This window comes from Cercospora beticola, chromosome 8, assembly GCF_033473495.1.
Source record: "Cercospora beticola chromosome 8, complete sequence".
Lineage (NCBI taxonomy): Eukaryota > Fungi > Ascomycota > Dothideomycetes > Mycosphaerellales > Mycosphaerellaceae > Cercospora > Cercospora beticola.
In genome coordinates, this window is record NC_088942.1 from 2,597,220 (window position 1) to 2,612,411 (window position 15,192).

The 15,192-nt window shown below is 51.0% G+C and overlaps 6 protein-coding genes across 6 annotated transcripts; 5 read left to right on the plus strand and 1 right to left on the minus strand.

The window, feature by feature from the left end:
* Nucleotides 1–77: 77 nt before the first annotated feature.
* On the plus strand, nucleotides 78–840 carry RHO25_012256 (mitochondrial 37S ribosomal protein bS18m; the record flags this gene model as incomplete). The annotated part of the gene is made up of 2 exons (XM_023603655.2): nucleotides 78–204; nucleotides 257–840. 2 exons carry the CDS (start codon nucleotides 78–80, stop codon nucleotides 838–840), a joined length of 711 nt encoding a protein of 236 aa, XP_023454962.1.
* A 1,053-nt stretch (nucleotides 841–1,893) lies between these two features.
* Nucleotides 1,894–3,739, plus strand: RHO25_012257 (uncharacterized protein; the record flags this gene model as incomplete). The annotated part of the gene is made up of 2 exons (XM_023603656.1): nucleotides 1,894–2,701; nucleotides 2,769–3,739. 2 exons carry the CDS (start codon nucleotides 1,894–1,896, stop codon nucleotides 3,737–3,739), a joined length of 1,779 nt encoding a protein of 592 aa, XP_023454963.1.
* Nucleotides 3,740–4,061: 322 nt separating this feature from the next.
* On the plus strand, nucleotides 4,062–4,688 carry RHO25_012258 (uncharacterized protein; the record flags this gene model as incomplete). Its single annotated transcript, XM_023603657.1, has 1 exon — nucleotides 4,062–4,688. The coding sequence occupies one exon, from the start codon at nucleotides 4,062–4,064 to the stop codon at nucleotides 4,686–4,688; it is 627 nt and encodes a 208-aa protein (XP_023454960.1).
* Nucleotides 4,689–5,608: 920 nt separating this feature from the next.
* On the minus strand, nucleotides 5,609–6,055 carry RHO25_012259 (uncharacterized protein; the record flags this gene model as incomplete). Its single annotated transcript, XM_065603505.1, has 1 exon — nucleotides 5,609–6,055. One exon carries the CDS (start codon nucleotides 6,053–6,055, stop codon nucleotides 5,609–5,611), a length of 447 nt encoding a protein of 148 aa, XP_065459577.1.
* Nucleotides 6,056–6,415: 360 nt separating this feature from the next.
* On the plus strand, nucleotides 6,416–7,624 carry RHO25_012260 (uncharacterized protein; the record flags this gene model as incomplete). The annotated part of the gene is made up of 1 exon (XM_023603658.1): nucleotides 6,416–7,624. The coding sequence occupies one exon, from the start codon at nucleotides 6,416–6,418 to the stop codon at nucleotides 7,622–7,624; it is 1,209 nt and encodes a 402-aa protein (XP_023454961.1).
* Nucleotides 7,625–8,163: 539 nt separating this feature from the next.
* On the plus strand, nucleotides 8,164–14,369 carry RHO25_012261 (uncharacterized protein; the record flags this gene model as incomplete). The annotated part of the gene is made up of 3 exons (XM_023603659.2): nucleotides 8,164–13,347; nucleotides 13,405–13,820; nucleotides 13,871–14,369. The coding sequence occupies 3 exons, from the start codon at nucleotides 8,164–8,166 to the stop codon at nucleotides 14,367–14,369; spliced, it is 6,099 nt and encodes a 2,032-aa protein (XP_023454948.2).
* Nucleotides 14,370–15,192: the final 823 nt, after the last annotated feature.

Below are 15,192 nucleotides of genomic sequence, written 5' to 3' on the forward strand. Positions count from 1 at the left end.
GCCGCAGCCCGACGACTTTCCTCGCCGACACCCCAATCGAGCACACGACATCTCTACCAACTCATTACATCTCCGCCATGTCGCTCGAGCAGTCCTTCCGCCGGCTCGCAATCCGCAGCAAACCCATCTGCCAGCAATGCCGCCGCTCTTTCGCGACATCACCGGCGACGAGGCAGCAGAGCAACGCAACGGCCGCCGTGGCTGGTATGAATATATCTAGTCCGCCTCTGCGGACAGTACGTCTAACAGCATCCAGACCTCTTCTCCAACAGCGCATCGCAATCCACAAAAACGGCGACTGCCTCCCGCCCAAGCCCCGCTGCCATCGCCAGCACTCCCTCCTCCGAATCTCCCACCGAATCGCCCAACTTTACGCTGGCCCGATCTGCGATTCAGCTGGCAGGTGAAGCACGTCGCCTGCAAGTGCAACGACAACTTGCCCTCGACACGGAGCGCGGCTGGAACAGGCAAGATTTGGAACGACAAGCGGCGCATCGCAAATGGAAGGCCGGTGATGTTTACGCTCCACATGATTTGACTGGCATTGAAATGGCAAAATGGAAGAAGCTGCGGAGGAGGTCGAAGCCCAAGTATGATGTGGTGGATCAGCTGAATTTGAAGCCCATTGATTTATACAAGAACTTCTCCATCATGAGCGAGTATGTTTCGGAGATGGGCAGGATTAAGCACAGCAATGAGACAAATCTGCGGCCCGTGAATCAGAGGAGGATGGCAAAGGCTATTCGCAGGGCGATTGGAGTGGGTATCTTGATGCCGAGCACGCATCGTCATCCTGAAATTCTGCGGATCGAAAATAAGACTGGGGCGAGAGGATATTGAATGCAGAGTAGGGCAAGGGGGAGTTGAAGACGAATGCAACGAAACTGCAGCGCGGATGTCGGAGGCCGGAAGAGGCCTGATGGGCGAGGGATACTGTACGAAATGGAAAAGAGCCAGAAGCGCTGAGCAATGTACGATTATCTGGGAACGTCGGTCGCTGCATGCAGCCACAGGAGCATGTCTCGTTGCCACGAGAGGCAGCGTGGGCTATCTTGGGTGCATTCAGCATAGCAGCCCCGTCATGGAGGATGTTGGCGACAGACATGGACTGCATCGATCAATTCTCCGCTGATAAAGATCTCTCATTTGGTCTGAGAGGGTTCACTGATCGGCACCTTCAGATGCCCTTTGCTCAGAAGTTATCTGTCCGCCCACATATATCGGCGCCTCAAGATGGAACATTCTGCTCTGGCCGCGCACCCGTTAGAACAGGAAGCACGAACAACGGCAGCGCTGCAAATGCAGAGAGCTCATGAGAGCGACTACGGGACCAATGAAGATGCTTGATGAATAACCGCTCGTCGTCGCACTTGCACATCTCGCGTTGCGCAATACCAGTGCCAATGGTGATCAGAAACAAAGCCTTGGCAGGCAGAGCAACCACATGTCCTCCACTTCACTCCAGTCTGTGACACAGACAACGCACTCGCCACTCAGTTTACTGATCATTCGCCCATATTATTCATCGCCCAGCTGTATCTAGAGCTTCAACGATCTGCAACAACCTCCAGCGGGCAAGCGGAAAGCTGCGCATTCGCAAAGTCTAAACAACCACGAGCGGAGGCTGACATCGTCATGTGCGCCGATCCTAGTTCCAACAAGGTCTCCAACCATGACTGAGCACTGGGATAAGCTCTTGAGGAAAGGGTATGCGACCATTGACCCCTCTCGTGACTTTGAGACTGACCTGGGAGATAGGCCGCCCGTCGGCCAGCTGCAATGACAGCGACGGCGGCTGCTTGCCTCCACTATCTTTGCCATTGAGATCAACTCCCGGTGAGCATTGGTATAAGAGTAGCTGATCTCCATCAATGAAGCCTTTCTTTCTTCGAAATGCAGAGAAATCTCAGCATTACCAGTGCGATCAACAATAATCCCATCAGGCCTTCTTCATCTTCCAACGTCACGAACATTGCTAATACGCAGGCCAAGATGCACGTCCTCCAACCAGTCCCTGTTCCGAAAGGAACTCCAGCTTTTGAAGAGAAACGCGAAAAAGTCATCGCTGAACTTGAAGCTTCGATTCCGAAGGACTTTTGGCTCCCGGAATCTTTCTTCAAGAACCCACCTTTGGACGTCACGTCTGTTCCTTCGACATGTGGAACTCTGACTCCTGCGGAGATCATCATTACAGAGCAGTATGATGCTACGGGCTTGGCAGCTGCTATTGCGAAGAAAGATTTGAGTGCTGTAGCCGTTGCCACGGCATTCTGTAAACGTGCCGCCATTGCGCATCAGCTTACTTGTTGTCTCACGCAGTATTTCATGGATGAGGCTTTGGATCGTGCAAGATACCTGGACGAGTATCTTGCCACTCATGGAAAGACTGTTGGTCCTCTGCATGGCGTGCCAATCGGCGTGAAGGAACACATGGCGATCAAAGGCCATTGGTCGAGCTGGGGTTACTTTGATACCAGGGCTTGGAGTGAAGAGGACTCTTTGCTCGTGAAGATATTGAGAAATGCTGGGGCGGTTTTCTATGTCAAGACGAATCAGCCGCAGGGAATTATGCATTTGGAGAGTGATGGATGGGTGGGAAGGGTGAACAATCCGCATAACGTGAATCTTTCGTCGGGAGGATCGACGGGAGGGGAGAGCGCATTGCTGGCAATGAAGGGGAGCGTGCTGGGCTTAGGGACTGGTAAGTTCATCTACCACTCTAAAGCATTCATTCGATGCGTTTCCTGCTGATAATGAGACGTGCAAAGACATTGGTGGCTCGATTCGTGGCCCGTCAGCCTTCTGCGGTGTCTTCGGATATAAGCCAACTTCCTACACCGTCACGATGAAAGACATGATACCCATCGGCTTCCCAGCAGAACTCAACGTCCTCTGCTCTATTGGGCCCATGTCGCGCACTCTCCGCGACGTCGAACTCTTCATGCAGATCGTTGTGGGCAGTAAGCAATACCTACACGACCCACGCATCATTCCCTTCCCATGGACCGGGCTGTCGACTCCACGACCCAACCAACCCATCAAGATCGGTATCATGCTCAACGATGGAGTCATCACACCTCAGCCTCCTGTCCTTCGAGCTCTGGAATGGGCTCAGGATCGACTAAGCCAAGACTCGAACTTCATCCTCAAACCTTTCAAGCCTTACCGTGCGGACCTTGCTATGAAGTATATCGGCGAGATGTACTGGCCTGACGCAGGTATCAACACGAAAGTTGCTCTCAAGAAGACTGGAGAGCCGATGCACCCTTTGACCAAGACGGTGCTTTCTCCAATGACAACGGACTTCGTCGACACTGAAGGTCCGGAAAAAGAGCAGACTGCAACTGAAATCACGCTGCAACGTGTCAGACGTGATGATTTCAGATGTGAATTTGTGGAGAGCTGGAATGAACAGGATGTTGATGTCGTCCTCGCACCCTGTTTCGTTGGGCCAGCCAGTAAGCATGATACCGCATTTTATTGGAATTATACTGCACTGTGGAACTTCGTGGATTATCCAGGAATTGTTGTTCCTACGCCTGTGAAAGTGGAAGGAAATGAAAAGTATACTAGCGATTGGAAGGCGCTGAGTGAGAAGGATGCCCAAGTGAGACAACTGTGGGAAGAGGGAGGCTTTGAGAACGCGCCGATCAATCTGCAAGTTATTGGAAGGAGGTACCATGATAATCAATTGATTGGTATTGTTGGAGAGTTGGGGAAGGTTTTGGGCTTCGCATGAGAGGACGCTTGGGAAATGGAATTCTTGGGCTTGAGGCGGTGGTCGTCGCTACTGTGAGAAAATCAGGGAGAGACAGGTTGTATGTGATGTTGACGGAGGCTTGGAGCCATGGCAATTATGGTGATCTATTTGTATTTCTGTGGATAGCCAGGCGTGAAACGCGGCGCCTTGTGATACTCCGGCTTCCTGTAAAACAGCCCTTCTTGTTGCGACTTCCGCAAGATCATCAAGTACATAGTGTCGATACTGACCGTTTCAAAGTGATCAACGATCTGAACTTCACCTCACCTTTCAAGCCACAACGTCAAATCAGCGACTCGAAATGTACTCCGCTCTTGCATTTGCGTTTGCCGCGCTGGCTGCTGCCACTCCAGCTCCACAAAAAGGCAGCAGTCCAGAAGATCCTCTTCGTGTCACCGCGACAGCACTGGAGGCTGGCAGTCAAGGCGATGGACAGAGCATCAATGCCGACCTTGGAAGTTTCTACATTGGCGGCAGGCCCACGGGTACACTTTCACCACCAGCCGGCGATACAAATGAGTACGCCACGAAGAATACCATCTTCACGTATGTCAACTCCCAAGGTGGACTGGGTCTCTCGGTCGCGGTTCCTGGCGGGCAGCAAGTGTATGTCGACAGCGGTGACGAGGCCAATGGATATCTCGCTGGTGGTCTGAAGTACACTGAAGCCGAGACAAACAAGACTCTTGGTGGCGTGCCTCTGTTTGAAGGCTTCGTCAACTACTACGATGGAATTATGAAGTTCGAAGGCCAAGACTGGATTGCTTGCCCGGTGGACTTCAAGGGACAAGTGCTTGCTGTCTGGGCCGCTTCACGCATCTCACCAAACAAGGACCGCAATGGTTGTGTGGACTTTCAATTCAAGATTCATGAGCCTGTCGATGGGCCTCAGCTGGCTTGGGCGTACAAGTTCAATCCTGGGCCGTAGAAGATGTGCCCGAATGAGGTGTTGAGGGAAGATGAACTTGGGAGGGCTCTGGAGCACATCCGCCGACTGCGTTTTCGATCTGTGCGTCTGGTTCCGCCCAAGCATGTGAGATACAATCCTAATAGTGTTGCAGGTAGTGCAGGTCAAAGAACCACAGCAACTTCCAGATCATTTCGCGACGCTATTTCCGTAAAACGTTATCTTCCGCCTGTCTGGTTTTTCTGGTGAGCCTCAAATCTTCATCAATTAAGGGTCATTGTGAGGAGTGATTTGGTTCTTCTTCTTACCACTACTAAGCACTGCCAAAGACTTGACATTGAATTGGAAGCATCAATCTGTTCTATCGCTATCTGACCGCATCCAACAACTCAGGTTCGAGGTTTTCTAGAACCAGCCTGAAGCTTGCCAGCTAAGCGTCTTCCTTTTACTAAGGCCTATATGGTGGACGTCTGGCAAATAGCGAATGCGGCTCGGGTCATTTTCTTCCTTATCTTCGGCTGTCTCGATCAACAATCTAAAGCGACCACTTTCTGCTCGAGAGCTACCGTGCGATAGTCTTGGACTGTATCTGACATCCTCTGCTGGCGAATGTCGCCCATCGGGACATGAAACGCAAGGAATTCATCACGCAAATACAGCACAACACATGCAAAGGTCTGGTCAGACTCTCTCACTGCCCACAGACACAGATGCGCGACCTCTCAGCTGTATTCCATATCTGCTCTCGCTGCGGCTAGCTCGAAATGCTTGCATGTCTGTAACGAATCGTCCTGTGTAGCCTCCACAACCTCTCGCCTACTTTTGAAGAAAACTTGGTATGCTAAGACCTCGGGCCTGGACTCCTTTCAAGATCTCGTTTTGATCGATGACGAACCTCACCTGTCGTACGAGAAGCCCATGATGCTTCGCATTCGCGTCCTTCACCAAATCCAATTGCTTCCGTCAGGAGCAGAGACTTTGGTTGGATTGAGAGCCGACACAGCAAGAAGGTTGCCGCACATCATGGCATGCGTCATGACTTTGTATCCGTCTTTGGTCTCAACCACGATGGCCGACACGGGCACATGTCGGTGATCTGTGAGAAGCTTGTCGTACACCTGCTTGGCGTTGTTGAAGCTCTCTTGTGCATTGCCTTTGCCACGGGACCCATCGGGCTGCACGACACTAAAGTCCTCGGTGATCCATTCCATGATGGTGCGGTGGTCTCTGCTATCGAAGATCTTGGTTGCCTTCGAGTCGTTTAGTATAGCTACGCTCCCTGCTGTCAGACCTCTTACTTCTTCGCCAAATGCCATCGCTGGATGCTCCCGCGTGGCCTCCCCGAAATCTCCGTCAGCCACAAAGGCATTGGTTGTGTAGGATGACATGATGTTCAGGAGCTTGAAATACGCTTGGTGAAAAGTGTACAGCAGTCTCGTGTATTCACTGTGATGCAAATGTGTCAGGCAATGCAAGAGCTTCTATTTAAGTGCCCGCAAGTGGAGTCTCGGTTGTGGCTAAGGATCGAGCAGCTATAGCTCTTTGCATGCAGCATATGATGCATGACGCCATTTAGAGAAGTAACTCGCGGTCTGCAAGCTCCTGAAAGGGCGGCCGTATTCCAGCCTGCAGAGTGCATCCCCTCTCAAGCTTCATGACAGGCCAAAGCGTTTTTGTTCTGTGGGAGATCGTCTTGGCCGCTTTGCGACTGCAGCGCATTGTCCCATCCCGGCACCAATCAATCAGCAATGGCTTCTACGGGATATCCAACGTTCTTCGAAGACAAAATAGTCTTCCTCACTGGCGCCACAGGCAATCTGGGATCATGTACTTTACACAAGCTCATCACGCAACTTCGCGTCCGATACGTGTATGCATTTGTGCGAGGCTCAAAGCACCAAGCTCTGGACAAGTTGAAGCGAAAATTGGCACACAAGGCCACGTTTATCACAGATAGTGGCAAGGTGCAGTTCATCGTTGGCGATATACGCCTCCCAAGCTGGGGAATGCGCTCCGACGAGCTGAGATTACTGCAGAACGAGGTCAGCATCGTCGTCCATACAGCGGCTAATCTGTCCCTTTTCGATCCAATCGCCGAGTGTATGAAGAACAATTGTGGTCCGGTCCTCGAACTAGCGCGTATGGCTGCAACGTTCGAAAAGATACAAAAGTTCGTTTTCGTATCCTCGGTCTACGTCAACTCTTTCCTTCCCGATGGCCTGGTCAGAGAGAAGTTGTATCCTCTCGAAGACTCTACGGGCGAAGAGATTGATCCAGAGCTGGAGCATGAAGAGATCAGTCGCACAGGGTCGTCCCGGTTTACCAAACACTTTCCCTGGCCGTATGCGCTGTCCAAGTACCTGGCGGAGAGACTGCTACTAACCAGATTCTCATCGTCACCCATGTTGATTGTTCGATCCAGCACGATTGGGCCCGCATTTAATACGCCATATCCTCTCTTTGGCGACGAGGAATCATATCCCATTCAACACGTCGGCAAAATCTACATGCGAAATCCCGATGCCAGCAATGTATGGCATGCACCTGCAAACTCTTCCTCGGGAACCAACGTTCTCGATGAATTGCCTGTCGACTGGGCATCTAATGTCCTACTGCTGCACATCGCAAAGGGAACCCATGGAATCGTCCACGCATCCGCCGGCACCTACATCAAACAGACCTCGAACGACGCACTCATGAACATATCGCACTCTGGTATAACCGGCATCAACAAAGCAATCCAATGGATCGCAGCGGAAAGCGGACCGCAATGTACATTGGCCAATTTGTTCGTCATCGGCAATCGTGACTGGGACTTTAGCTGCGCAAAATCGGCGTCTTTCAAAGACATCGACGGTCCGCTAAGCACTCGCGTTACGCAGGAGCAAGCTCGAGCTTTCAATGATCGTCGCTACTCGGCTCTTCTTGAGCAGATCCGATCGGAGTCTATGAATTGAATGGTCTGTAAATAGTGACAGTGTCGTGTCAAATGCACACAGTCTCTTCGATCGCTGATCTGTGTTGCGACATGACGACGCGCTACGGCGCTTGTGAGCCAATGAATATCGTTTCACGAGAGCGATATCATTGTAAACTCGCGAGACCTATGTCCATACTTTGGACTTGCGTTGAGCACTTTGTTTATGCACGTCGAGCTGTAGCTGTAGCTCTCGCATTAGGAAGTCGCAAGATACGTAAAGGGCTAGTATTGGACGATCACAGCTAGCTTAGCCTAGCCGCATCTGGCCCCTGCAGCATAGCTTGCTCGTGGTATGGAGTGCAGCGTGGGGCTCAAATGACGCTTTGAGAGCACTGTGATTCTCGACAGAGCTGATGGGGAATTTCGAGAAAAGTCAGCAAGAGTTTTCTACGTAAATATAGACAGCCTCGGCCGACTCATGCGAGTCTCAGCAGCGTTGGAGTGAGCATTTGCACATTATATGTTGACTTCATTCAACGCGTTTGCTCAATCTGTCTGATCCCATAGATCGCAGAGATGGGCCAGGTAGATCAAGAAAAACCACCACCTGGTGCGCTGGAGCCCATCGCCATATGCGGCTTGTCCATGAGGCTTCCCGGTGCCGTGAGAGGAGCTGAAGCATTCTGGAGAGCCTTGGTCGAGCAACGAGAATTGAAGTGCGTTGTGCCAGAAGACAGGTTCAATGTTAAGGCTTTTTTCAGCCCACAGGGAAAGCCAGGAACAATCATCTCACCGGAAGCTTTCTATCTCAGTGATGCAGAACTTGGCCATCTGGACACATCAATGATTCCGATAGCAGCTCACGAATTGCGGCACATTGATCCTCAGCAGCGTATGCTTCTGGAAATCACACGAGAATGTCTCGAAAATGCGGGCGAGACAAATTGGCGAGGGAAGCGGGTGGGCTGTTACGTGGGCACGTTTGGCGAGGACTGGATTGACATTGGAGCTAAAGATACTTTGGACGCCAGCATGTATCGTGCCGCTGGTTCATCGGATTTCGCTCTAAGCAATCGGCTGTCATACGAGTATGACTTTCGTGGACCGAGCATGACGATCAAGACCGGCTGTTCTGCTGCCATGATGGGACTGAATGAAGCATGCTGGGCCATCAACTCCCGTCAGTGCGACGCTGCTATCGTTGCAGGGTCAAACTTGATCTTGAGTCCCACAATGACAATATCGATGGGCGCGGCAGCCTTGTCTCCCACCGGGTCATGCAAAACATTCGATGCCAATGCTGACGGCTACGCGCGTGGCGAGGCAGTCAATGCTATATACATCAAGAGACTCTCGGACGCGCTCGCTGACGGCAATGCTGTTCGCGCAGTCATTAGAGGAATTGGTGTCAACTCAGACGGTCAGACGTCAAGAACACTCACGCCCAGTTTAGTTTGTCAAGAGAACTTGATCCGACAGGTCTATACACAAGCAGGCCTTCCGTTCCACAAGACGGCATTTTTTGAATGTCACGGTACTGGAACACGAGTTGGAGACCCCATAGAGACCGGAGCTGTTGACAACATCTTTGGGAATGCTGGTATTCACATTGGCGCCGTGAAGCCTAACTTCGGGCACAGCGAAGGTGCTTCGGCAATCACAAGTATTATAAAAGCTGTTCTTTCCTTAGAGAAAAGACTCATTCCCCCGAACATGAGATTTGTGAATCCCAATCCCGCGATAAATTGGGGCGAAGGCCGCTTGATGGTGCCCACTGCCGTTACTGCATGGCCAGAAGACCGAGCCGACAGAGTGAGCGTCAACTCATTCGGGATAGGAGGAGCCAATGGCCATGTCATTCTAGAATCCGCTAGGATGTGGACGACCAGTACCCCTGTTGAAAGTGTAGAACCACTTGCAGGTCCAACACATCTACTGCTTCTCTCCGCTGCGCACGAGAAATCACTGGCAGATCTGAAAAAGTCATACGAGTCTATGCTATTGAAAAGACCGTTAGTATTGCACAACATCGCTCACACTTTGTCGGCGCGTCGACAGCATCATCAATATCGAACATTCTGCGTCGCTACCGAACAATCTGATAACGTGAGCTTTTACTCTACGGCACGCGCCTCAAAAAGGTCTCAGCTGGTATTTGTATTCAGCGGACAAGGCAACTTGTACCCTGGAGTAGCAAGAGAGCTCGTGCAAGCCAACATGATATTTCGCAAAACATTGAGACGCTTAGACGACGTCCTGGACAATTTGCCGAGCTGTGCCTTCTCAATGCAGGAGGAACTGGCACGTGAGAAAGAAGCAAGCCGGGTGCAAGAGGCAATTATTTCGCAGCCGTTGAGCACAGCGTTGCAGATATGCCTCTGTAATGCGCTGGAAGCAGTTGGGGTACGGCCCGATGTCGTTCTTGGCCATTCTAGTGGAGAGATTGCGGCTGCTTATGCTGCTGGAGCATTGACAGAGACTGAGGCTATCAAGGCAGCATTCTTCCGCGGACAGGCAATTCACGCCGACTCTAGTCATGGTGCTATGCTCTCCGTGGGCCTAGGTCGTGATGTTGTTGAGAAGCTACCTCTGCATGGCGCTACTCTAGCCTGTGATAACAGTCCCTCAAGCGTCACTTTATCAGGCCAAAGTGAAAGTATCGATGCAATAGAGGAAAAAATCGAAGAACGATACCCTAATGCCCATGTCAAAAGGCTCCAGGTGAAAAAGGCATATCATTCTTGTCACATGAATGCTGCAGGTCAAGCATACGCCCAGATGCTGGCCGACCACATCAATCCAGCGCGACCTAAAATCCCTTTCTACTCTGCTCTGCTCGGACGTGCACTGCATGCATCGGAACAGCTCGATGTCGACTACTGGAGACGTCACCTTGAATCTCCAGTACTATTTCGGACTGCATCGGAGGAGATTGCTTTCAACATAAAGCAGGACTTCATATTTGCTGAGATTGGACCTCACCCGACACTAACTAGCTCGCTGCTACAGACTTGTGCTGAGCGAAGAGTATCGGACGTGTCCCATGTCTTCTTCTTGCGTCGATCTACCAACGCTACGCATAGCTTCTTGGAAGCCTTGGGCAGATTGTATCAGTTTGGTGCTTCTCTGGATTATCAAACACTCGTCCCTTACGGGCAGACCTTGACAGATCTGCCAAACTATCCTTGGAAGCATGATAAAATACTCTGGAATGAGACTCGCTTGAGTCGCGCATGGAGATTCCGCGAGTATCCACGACACGACCTTCTTGGCGTTCGCACCGGAGAAAGCTCAGGTATAGAGCCATCGTGGCGGAATGTGCTTCGATTGGACGATGTTGGCTGGATAAGTCATCACCAAGTTGGACCAGACGTCGTTCTACCTTTCACTGCCTACTGCGCCATGGCAGGTGAAGCTATTCAGCAGGTCAACAGCGCCCGCGGCCCATTCACTCTGCGTCGTGTACGTGTAGGCGCAGCCTTGACCATCAAGCAGAGTGACGCAGGCGAGGTGATCACTACATTTCGACCTGTTAGGTTGACCGACATGGTCGACTCAGCTTGGTTCGAGTTTACGGTCTCTTCATTTGACGGGTCGCAGTGGATCAAGCACTGTGACGGGTCGGTGAGACCAGAAGCCGGATCTCGGCCAAATGACAAATGGCAAACGAATAGTCTGGCCAGAACAGTTGAGGTAGAGGAATGGTACCATGCGCTATCTTCTGTCGGCCTCAATTATAGCTCTGAGTTTCGGAGACTACGAGCAGTCACAGCCGACGTTGAAGAATTGAAGGCTGCTGCGACAATCAAGCATAACAGAAGTCTTACAGACTCCCACTACCAACTGCACCCCGCGACTCTTGACTCTGCTGTACAGTTGATCGGTGTAGCAGCATCCAGGGGCCTAGCACGAAATGTTCAGCATCTCTTTGTTCCTGTAGCTGTTGAAGAGATGTACATCAACGACAGTGACAAAGTTCTCACGGCGAGAGCTGAGGCAATGGTCAGTGCAAGAGGAATTGTGACGGGCGACGTCTGGGCCCAGTCTGGGACTGATTTCAGTCTACACGTCAAAGGCTTGACTCTATATCCCCTTGAAGGTATGGAACGTTCAGCTGACGCCCATGCTGCAGCGGAGCTCGCGTGGGCGCCAGATTTGAGTATTTCGTGCGGACCGGCAGCTTTCGAGCACTCAAGATCCATACTTCCCGAATCAGCGAAGACTATTCGGGTACTCCGGGACACCCTGAGCTCGCTTGCCCATGTCAATCCACTCTGTTCAGTGTTGGAACTGAGTACTGGTAACAATGACATAAGTCAAGCTATATTGCAAGCACTAAAAGATCCGTTCGCGAAGAAACGATGCTCGAGCCATACGGTGACCTATAAAGATGAGAATACCCCGTTGCTGGCTGAGCATGAAGCTGACGAAGTCGTAAGTACAAAGCACACCGCCTTCGACCTCTTCCAGGGCGTAGCACTGCAAGAGATCTCATTCCAATCTCACGACCTCACTGTGGTGAGCGACATCGCTCTACTGATGCAACACGATCCTCACAAGGCCCTGAAGATATTGAGCCAAGTTCTGCGTCCAGGAGGAACATTGGTCGTGCATGGAGACCTTTCCATCTGCTCAGATCCGGTCAAGCTGGAAGATGCAATGGCTCAGGCTGGCTTTATTAATACGAAGAAGCAAGACGACAGTACTCTCATTGCGATGACACCTATCACGCATTCGATCTCCATCAGCGCTGCCGTAACAATACTTTGCAAATTCAAGGACGGCTCCGAACTGGACGGTCTGCGAGCGTTGTTTCTGCGAAATGGTGTACATACAAACGTTGCCACTCTCGATGAGCTAGCCAGATCGCCGCGACCTGAACATGTCGTGATTTCATTGATTGATCATCAAGGTGGACCTGTGCTGTCCGACATGACTCAAGAGATTTGGTCGCTTTTGAAGACGGTCTTACAATCCCAGAGCTTGGCTATCCTCTGGCTCACGAAACCGGAACCGAGCTACTCCATGATTCAGGGGTTTGCTCGCACCGTGCGAACAGAGTCTCAGCTGCCTTTTTGTACCCTTGAGTCTTCTTCAATGCCTGAGGCTGGCGCTCAAGATGCCGTCTGGAGGGTCTTCTGCAAGTTCTCTGATTTCGTTCAAAATGACGAGCACCACCGTGGGGCGAAACCAGACACCCTTGACCCAGATTTTGAATATCGGTATCGCGATGGCAAGATTGAAGTTCCACGATTTCGTTGGAGGAGTCTCAAGAATGAACTTCTAGGTAACACTTCTGGAACCCAGGAAATTGAAGAAGTTGATGCTAATGTGCATCGCCCCAAACCATCAGCACGTTTGCGAATAGGCACCGTCGGCCGTCTGGACTCTGTCCGCTGGGAGAATCGGACCCCTGGGCCCTTGCTTAACGACTATGTCGAGATCGAGATCAAAGCTGTTGGCGTCAACTTCAAGGACGTCCTGGTCGGCCTAGGCATCGTCAGCGCTACAGATAATGCCCTCGGGATTGAAGGCGCTGGCGTCATCACTCAAGTGGGAAAAGACGTTGATCACCTTAGTGTCGGTGATCGAGTCATGTTTTGCGGAAGGGACACATTCGCGAATTCTATTAGAGGGCCGGCATATCTCTGTGCTGAGATACCGGACGAGATGGGATTCAGAGAGGCGGCCACGATGCCATGCGTATTTCTCACCGTGATCTATGCACTGACAGATCTTGGAAGACTTTCACGAAATGATGTAAGTACCGTAATTTTGATGGAGCTGAATTTGCATCAACCTAACACTGGCCTACAGTCCATCTTGATACACTCGGCATGTGGTGGTGTAGGTCTTGCTGCCATCCAGCTCGCGAACCTGCTAGGTGCCGAGATCTTCGTTACCGTGGGCAATGAGGAGAAGGCGGATCACCTTATACAAAGCTGTGGCATTCCTCGCAACCATATCTTTTCGTCACGCAACACATCCTTCCTAGCCCAGCTCATGCACCAGACAGGTGGCCGCGGAGTTGACGTAGTGCTGAATTCTTTGTCAGGAGAGCTTCTGCACGCATCTTGGAGATGCGTGGCTAGGTTTGGAAGAATGATTGAGATTGGCAAGAGAGACCTCCTCGGTCGGGGCAAACTAGACATGGATCTCTTCGAAGCGAACAGGACATATGTCGGACTCTCGCTCGAGGAAATTCTTGCTGATAGACCGAAGGTCACGAAGAGGTGAAGGTCGTGTGCTCCCGCCAAATGCAAGTGCTAACGGTTCCCCACAGACTATTTTCACAGCTGGTCGACATGCTCAAAAAAGGTCTGATTAAGCACATCTCGCCTATTACCGCCTTTGAACCCACTGCAGCCGAGGAATGTCTCAGTTACATGCAGAAAGGACAACATATCGGTAAGATTGTGATGGACATACCCGAAAACGTTCACAAGCTCGGTGTCAACGTGGGTCGCAAGCAAGTCAATATCAGCCCTGACGCTTCATACTTGCTAGTAGGAGGGCTTGGAGGGCTTGGCCGTGCTATCGCGCGATGGATGGTCGAGCATGGTGCCAAGCACTTGATCTTGTTTTCTCGTACTGCTGGATCCAAACCAGAGCACACTCTGTTCTTAGACGAAATGCGGGCCATGGGCGCTGTATGCCGGACAATTGCTGGAGATGTTACTCGCAGAGCAGACGTTAAAGCAGCCATTGACGCTGCAGTAATGCCAATCAAGGGCGTAATGCAGGCTACGATGGTCCTCAAGGTAAGCAGGTCTAATAGATAGATAGATAACTCTTATACGCTGGTCTACCTCTTTTAACTAGAGTAAGCAGCACGCCCTATATTTTTCGTAGGTGGAAAAGCCCTCGTGCTAGCACTCCGGCAGAAAAACCCCCTCGTGTCTTTATGTTTTGCAGCAAGCTCTGCATAGCCTGCCGCTTCCGTAGTTTCTAGTTCTCCTTAGGACAATTTGTGTTGTCTTGATAGTTTATTAGATCCTTTGCAATACAGTTTTCCTTGGTTGTTTCTTGTGTTACTATATACTTGGGAGCCCGATCCTCTTGCCTGCTAGCTTAGGGACTCTAGCCTATGCATATAGTCTTTGTCCCTATGCTAGTATCTGTGTTAATCCTGTGTCTAACTCTTTCTTACTAGTTCCTAGGGTAGGTGTCTCCCTACACAAATCCTACTTAGATTTCAACCTTCCTTGGCACCTAGTTATATAACCTATATCTAGAGAAATTCCAGTTTTTGCAGAATGTCCAGAACAGCAGTAGGTGTCTTTGTAGGCAGCTCTAAGTACAGTATAGAGTTAGATAGCTTGTGTTAGATGCTCTGCCTTTAGACTTGAGGTTTCTGGAGGGCTCTAGGGTAGGGGACTAGTCTGCCCTAGAGTCTCCTGTTTAGACAAAAGGCTCCTAGTAGCCAATTGTCCTAGTATCCGTAGGGGTACTGCTGTTCCTTTCTTCTGTTTCTGCTGTCCTTGCTCTTTCTTATTAAAGCCTTCCCTTAGGTATACTCAGTTCCTCCTCTTTAGCCTGTTCAGAGCCTGGGTTACTACTCCAGCCTCCAGACCTATAGTAGCATTTACTACCTAGAAGGGCTGT